This window comes from Pinus tabuliformis, chromosome 7 (assembly GCF_031772625.1).
Source record: "Pinus tabuliformis cultivar Carrire ecotype Pingquan chromosome 7, CPIR1, whole genome shotgun sequence".
Lineage (NCBI taxonomy): Eukaryota > Viridiplantae > Streptophyta > Pinopsida > Pinales > Pinaceae > Pinus > Pinus tabuliformis.
Window position 1 is genome coordinate 1,158,265,139 of NC_142293.1, and position 7,354 is coordinate 1,158,272,492.

Below are 7,354 nucleotides of genomic sequence, written 5' to 3' on the forward strand. Positions count from 1 at the left end.
GATTTGATCCCTCTTGAGTCTTGATAAATCCGAAATACTTAAAATAAATCTACACTGATATACACAAAATCTTAAAAAATAAAAATACCTAATAAATACAACTCACCCACATTGACAAAACAACTATTTCTAAAACACCTCTGACACTAATACATAGCAAAGAATATATAGGGAAAAATAATCACCACAAGACAAAAACTAATACAACTTAAAAATGATGCAAGACAACTATTTCCACATTAAATATTCATTTGATAATTAACATGTAAGAGCGATCTTTCATTTTAAAATTAACATGTAAGCGCGATCTTTCACTTTACTTGTGTATCAGATTAATAATGTTGCGTTATTTTTATGGTATACTTATATCAGCGGGACATTGTGTATTGTGCTACATTTAAGATATTGTGAGAAACATTTTATATTTTTTTGAATTGCAGCATGTATTCGCTTCATTTAAAAATAAAAACTGTTATAGTTATTGTTAATAATTAGTTAACACATTGATCATTGTATTATAAATCAATATATTGTTTATGCTATTATTATATATTTTTTATATTTAATAAAATTTGTGAACGTATTTGTGTCTTTCGATCATTTAAATGTTTAACTATTGGTAAATAGGACATAGGGCATGTTGTTAGATTAATTTTTCTAAGATTCTAAAATAAATTTTACAAATTAAATTGAAAATGCTTAATTTTAATGATTATGTTTTAAAAAATTATTAATTTAACAAAAAAAATTATAATAATTTTATAAAATATATTTTATTATGAAATAAAAAATAATTGTAGTTTATTTTTTAATTAATAATAAAAATAATTATCACATATTATCTAACTATCTGAATTGATTCATTACTATTATGCAGTAAATAGTATGCGGTTTGGAATAATTTATTAAAAAACTTTCACTTTTACAAAATATCTCTAGGTTTTAATTACTAACTCATTTAAAGCCACTAGCAACGGAAAAACAATTTTATGCTGTACTTTAAAAGTAGTTTAAATTGTATCCATATACAATTATAACTCTTATCCATTAGTTATTTTGTAGATATCTATGTTGTTTTCCAATTTATCGTTCAAACGTTGTCCAGTTATTTTGTGGAAAATTATGTTTGATTTGACATTTACATGTGCAAACCTGACAAATTTCAAACCGTCCAATTCGACATTTCTGTATGAAGATTGGTAGGTTCCCACTTCCCATTCTTAACGTTTAAATGTAAGTTGCATTTGAAAATTCTTTTGTAAAGTTTTCAGAATTTCTTCAATAAAATGCAATGGTTTTGTTTTACTAAACATTGTTTTCACGTTAACAAGCTTGTTAGTGGTTTTAATAGAATTTAGGTTGAGAATTCTTCAAAGAACTCTAGTTCTGTAGAACCGTCGTGGGAACTTGGAACAATGTCTTTTGACTACTTTTTCTTGCAGCCTATTCGAAAAGTGGTGGATAAAGAAAATTGCAAAAATCTGATTAAGAAGGATGGACAAATAACTAGAACAGTCAATAAATACCGCCGCTCTTGACGTTCATGTTAATAATGGTGATCAGTGCTGCAGGCACCAACTATTTGAGGACATCGATCATTATTCACGATTGCCTCCGCTGGCAAATAGCTGTATGAAGAGACTTTGGGCGCCTCCTGAACCTTTATTGCTTCGACACGTATATGGAATATCCAGGTGCAAGATCGTGGAACGCGAGGTTAGAAAAGTCTAACATACGAACTAAGTGCGACAGAGTGCCAGAGCAATTGAAATTCCATCAAGCTGCAGTATCGTGTAACGCAAGGGTAGAAAAGTCTTAGAATACGAACTAAGTGTGACAGAATGCCAAAGCTATTGAAATTCCAATATCACCCGCCGGTCGTGAATATATATTGATGAACTATACCTTTGATCGCATTATTACCATCATGACCATAGTATGTTCAAATTTTCAAACTCAAGTGTCCAAATTCAGCGACCTAATAACTTTAAAATGGAAGTACGCTCTGACATAAACCTAAACCTGTCTGTAAAGTATAAGGGATGTACAAGTGGAGCTGGTCGTCGTCAAACCAGAAATAGTGGTTTCCACCTCCATACCATACTTTTCCTTCTCTTGCATCCGTGTTCTTGTCATTATCCACACATGTCACCGTCCTTTCCTTTTTCTGCTGTGTCGTGTGGCGCAAGCTAAAATTATTATAAAGAAATAAGGAAAAACGAAATTAACATGTATTTTTTCAGATGGTCTCCATTGAATTCAACTGTGGACCATATTATAAAAGGGACCCTCTTCATGCACACAAACATGTCGCCTGCTTACTAATCACTTCTGGCTTTGTAAACTTCAAGAATCAGTCTGCTAAATCCATATTTCGCATACCACGCCAATAGCCAACAGAAGTAGCATTTCAAGATGAAGGTATCGATGGACAACCCAGCTGCGCAGCTGCAACGAGAAGCTATTCCTCGGTTACCTGCAAGAGGAGCCCGACTTTCATCAATGGCGACGTCTAAAGCCCATGGGGAAGACTCTCCTTACTTTGATGGCTGGAAGGAGTATGACGCTAATCCCTACCATCCAATAAGCAATCCATCTGGAATCATCCAAATGGGCTTGGCAGAGAATCAGGTGCAGATCATAATATGACTGTTGGTATTTTATCATTTCTCTCACATACACATCTATATAATAGAGCTGTCCTAGAGCTGTCCTCTACTCAGGAGATAATTTTGTTGGCAATATATTTATTATTATTGGAAAGTTTTGCATTGTCAACGTTAACTGCGTTAACTAATTCATTAACGTATGACCATTTCCATGAGAGGTAGTCGTAACTGATTAATTTCTCATGATTTTTGAATTGTTCACTTAGCACTCATTGCATCATTTCTCATGATTTTTGAATTGTTCACTTAGCACTCATTGCATCGGGTGATGCTCACAGGGGTGAAGAAGTAGCACTCATTGCATCGGGTGATGCTCACAGGGGTGAAGAAGTGGGATTGAAACTAGTGAAATGAATCACATAGCATCAATCGTCACTTCCGGGGCTTGCACCCGTAACCAGGACTTCCCGGGAGGTCACCCATCCCAGATCTCCTCTGGCTCAAGCGCGCTTAACTGTGGAGTTTTCCCCACAATCAAGCCCACTTAGCTTGCTACCCCATTTGCAAAACCTTAGCAAGTATTGTGCCTCATGAACCATTCAAGTAGAGATTCCTTCACTCCAAATTTTAAATTCTTAGTGTTTCATGATTCTAACATTAGAAATGAATTCAGTATATCAAAAACTATATATCCCTTCAAATTGCACAACTTAAAAGCTATAACTTAATTTTAAAAAATTACTATCAAAATTAACTTAAAAATCGGCAAGGAAAAACCAACCTTTCGCAGCGAAAATGTCAGCTGTTTAGACTACGCTTATAATATATGCTGGAAAAGATTTGAAGTTCATCGAATTGGATGATATTTACCGTGATTGAAATTAATAATTGCAGCTGTCATTCGATTTGCTGGAAAAGTGGTTACTTGCGCATCCAAAGGCATCGATTTGCGCCGAGGAGGGTTTGTCAAGCTTTAAGCAAATCGCTCTTTTTCAAGATTACCATGGCCTCCCTGATTGCAGAAAGGTAGAAAATTCTAGCTCGCTTAAAAGCTTGACATGTTCTCTAACAAGTTTGGTAAACAAACCCAAAGAAAAACTTAGTAATCAAACGCAAAGATAATGTTTCTGACTTAGAGCAAGTTTCTTTAGATAGAATTATCTTGGACGGAAATAAAGCTTACTGAGTATGGTGAATGGTTGACGCAGGCGATTGGGATGTTCATGAAAGAAGTCGGAGGAAGAAAAGCGAAGTTTGAAAGAGATAGAATTGTCCTCACTGCAGGAGCGACTGCAGCCCACGAGGTGTTGACCTTCTGTCTAGCTGATCCAGGAGAAGCCTTTCTAGTACCAACGCCATATTACCCAGGGTAAGCTCTTTTTCTATACCGTCATTAAAACAATATCTTAGTAGTGCCAGGCTAGTGTCAACTAATCAATAATTATTTACAGGTAATAAACTGAATATGGACATGATAATATTAGCTAGCTGCATTTTTTAGTCTATTTTTATGAATATATGGTTGACTAAGAGCATGTAGATTTCTATAATTATAACCATAATGATATAATGATAGTAGTAGTGTTGTTTTTGGACCTTATCACGGTCTATGGTATAAGAGTTGTGTTCAAAATTTAGAGACCAAATAAAGTATGTAGATTTCTAATGTCATAATGATAGTAGTAGTGTTGTTTTTGGACCTTATCACGGTCTATGGTATAAGAGTTGTGTTCAAAATTTAGAGACCAAATAAAGTATGTAGATTTCTAAAGTCATAATGATAGTAGTAGTGTTGTTTTTGGACATTATCGTAAAGTCATAATGATAGTAGTAGTGTTGTTTTTGGACATTATCGTGATGTATGGTATAAAAATTGTGTTCAAGGTTTTTGGGGGACACTTCACTAATTTTTAGGGGTCAAATAAAATATTTAAATTTCTAAAGTCAAATAAAATAAGTAGATTTCTAGAATCAAATAATCATAGTAATAATGTTATTTTTAGACATCATCACTGTGAGCATGATGCAAAGATTGTGTTCAACTTTTTGAGTGAACACTCACTCATAATTAGAGACCAAATAAAACAAAATGAATAAACAAGAGTGCATATCAGTTTATATAAGTATTAGAGATATTTTGTAATGAGAATTCAAAAGTTAAAGAGTTAATGAGAGGATTCAAATAGGTGTTAGAGATACTTTGAAATGAGAGAATTCAAAAACAAAAAGATTAATGAGAAGATTTAAAAGTAAATAGAAATGTAAATGTTTTATTTTACTAAAATTTTAAAATACATTTTTATTGATAATTAACCATAGAGAAGAAGAATAGTAAATTGGAAAAAGTAATTAATGAAAATGAATTTTCAATTAAAATTTAAAAATTTAAAAATAGCAAATAGAACCCAAATAAAAGTTTTTTATAACAGAGAAACCAATAAAATATAAGAGATTATAAAATAATAGACTTTGAATTAAAAATTATATTTAATTTAATGATTGACGTAAGGTATAGATGGTTGACTTCCGATTCTCGACCGCTAAATTAATCTTTCGTTACTGCAGTTTTGACAGAGATCTAAAATGGCGTACAGGAGTGGAGCTGATACCCGTTCACTGCAGCAGTTGTAACGATTTTCAGATAACGATACCTGCCCTTGAAGCAGCCTACCAGCGGGCGACGTCTAGAAATATCCAAGTGAAGGGTCTTTTGATAACAAATCCCTCAAACCCATTAGGAACCACTATGGAGGCTACCACTCTAAGAAAGTTGCTTGCTTTTGTATCCGAGAAAAATATCCATCTTATCTGCGACGAGATCTATTCGGGATCAGTCTTTTCATCTTCAAAATTCGTGAGTATTGCAGAGATTTTGGCCACCAATAAAAATTGTCGGAGAGAGCTTGTTCATATTATTTATAGTCTGTCGAAAGACTTAGGATTACCGGGCTTCCGAGTCGGAGTCATTTACTCTTACAATGATAAAGTTGTTACGGCTGCTCGTAGAATGTCGAGTTTTTCCTTGGCTTCTTCACAGACACAACATCTGATTGCTTCAATGCTCTCTGACACGCAATTTGTAAGAAAATATTTAGCAGAGAATAGTAAGAGGCTACAACAGAGACACAAAATGTTCGTCTCTGGACTGCGTGCGACTGGCATCAGCTGCCTGAATAGCAGCGCGGGTTTGTTCTGCTGGGTGGATCTCAGACATCTTCTTCCATCGCGCAACGAAGAAGGAGAGATTAGACTGTGGAAGACAATCTTAAAAGAGATTGGGTTGAATGTTTCTCCCGGTTCCTCTTGTCACTGTAGTGAGGCTGGGTGGTTCAGGTTTTGCTTTGCTAATATGACCGATCAGACCCTGAAAGAGTCGTTAAATCGGATTCAGCTCTTTATGGAGAAGAGGATATAGAATGTGAGAAATGATGGGAAGGGGCATATCAGAGAAAAGCAATAAGATTTCCATTTCACTTTAAAGTACTGAATCATTGAAGTTGATGACCGACGCGAAGAAGAAACCAGATCGGACGTCACACAGCAATACTTCAAAATTAAGGTCTATTAATTCATTGAATTAAATGGTAGTGAACGGCAGGGCAGGCTGAACATTATTTTATTTTGACACATGCCTGTGAGATGCGGGTGCGCACTGATGTCTTCAGATACACTAGTGACACGCGTGGATGTTATATTGGAAACTAAATTTTAGTAATGAAGTTCTTATTATAAAATTATTTTTTAATAATGAATTATACTGAAATTTTAGTTTTTATATTAAGGAAATATAAAATAAAAATGAAAATAAAACTTTTTATATTTTATTTTCTATTTTTTAAAATATTGTATCTTGAATATATATATATATATATATATAGTGTGCATTTAATGCTACGCGGCGATCATTTAGTGTGAATTGTGGTTTAGTGAATAATGAGATTAAAATTATATAATAAATTAAAAATTTTATTATATTTGAAAATGAGGGGTAACAATATATATATCATAAAAAAAAATATAAAGAATAGTGTAGTATTTGTCATTTAAGTAGATGTTTTGTTTAAAAAAATGCAAATTGATATATGAAGCGGAAAAATTATTTTCTTACTAAAAAATAAAGACTTTTTGGTGGGTAGTAATCACTATTAAATTTGCACATTTACATTTTTACTAAAACATAGTAGTGATTACTACACACCAAAAATTTATGTAACTCTTTGTTATGAAATATTTTAGAGTACTAAGTAGTTACTAAGTTACATGGATTGCAGTTATTTATCGTGAAATATTTTAGAATAAGCATTGTTGTATACATAAATCAAATCAAAGATTCTCCAAAGTACTTATGTCCTTTATATTTTTTAAATTAGCTGTTTTTTAATTAAATTGATTAATTAAAAAATGCTTTCACATGAATAAGTGCCATATGAAGTGAATTATTGTTTTTTGAAGATGTGAAATTGATAATCTATGGTGTTGGCCTATGATATTGCAACAAAGCCTATTTACAAATCAATAATCTTTATAATAAAACGGGGAAAGTGTTTTGATGCTTATAAGTATACTAATTATTTGATTTATATAGTTGTACTAGTATTTAATATATTTAGTAATGTCTAAAATATATAATTTTTTTTTTCTAACAAAATTATAAATTTATGAATAATCTCAACTGAAATCTAATTTGTATAACAACCAACCAAACTAATTTTTAAAATTACATTAATTTTTAAAATTACATTAAT

At 32.4% G+C, this 7,354-nt stretch overlaps 1 protein-coding gene across 2 annotated transcripts; it reads left to right on the forward strand.

Moving 5' to 3' along the window:
* The first annotated feature begins 2,269 nt into the window (after window positions 1-2,269).
* Window positions 2,270-6,323, forward strand: LOC149251598 (1-aminocyclopropane-1-carboxylate synthase 1-like). Of its 2 annotated transcripts, XM_089456547.1 has the most exons (4): window positions 2,272-2,631; window positions 3,504-3,635; window positions 3,818-3,978; window positions 5,175-6,322. In XM_089456547.1, the coding sequence occupies exons 1-4, from the start codon at window positions 2,416-2,418 to the stop codon at window positions 6,022-6,024; spliced, it is 1,359 nt and encodes a 452-aa protein (XP_089312673.1). In that variant the 5' UTR covers window positions 2,272-2,415; the 3' UTR covers window positions 6,025-6,322. The 2 variants fall into 2 exon arrangements, with proteins under 2 accessions (XP_089312674.1, XP_089312673.1); XM_089456548.1 differs by lacking the exon at window positions 3,504-3,635 and having other exon boundaries at window positions 2,270-2,631; window positions 5,175-6,323.
* Window positions 6,324-7,354: the final 1,031 nt, after the last annotated feature.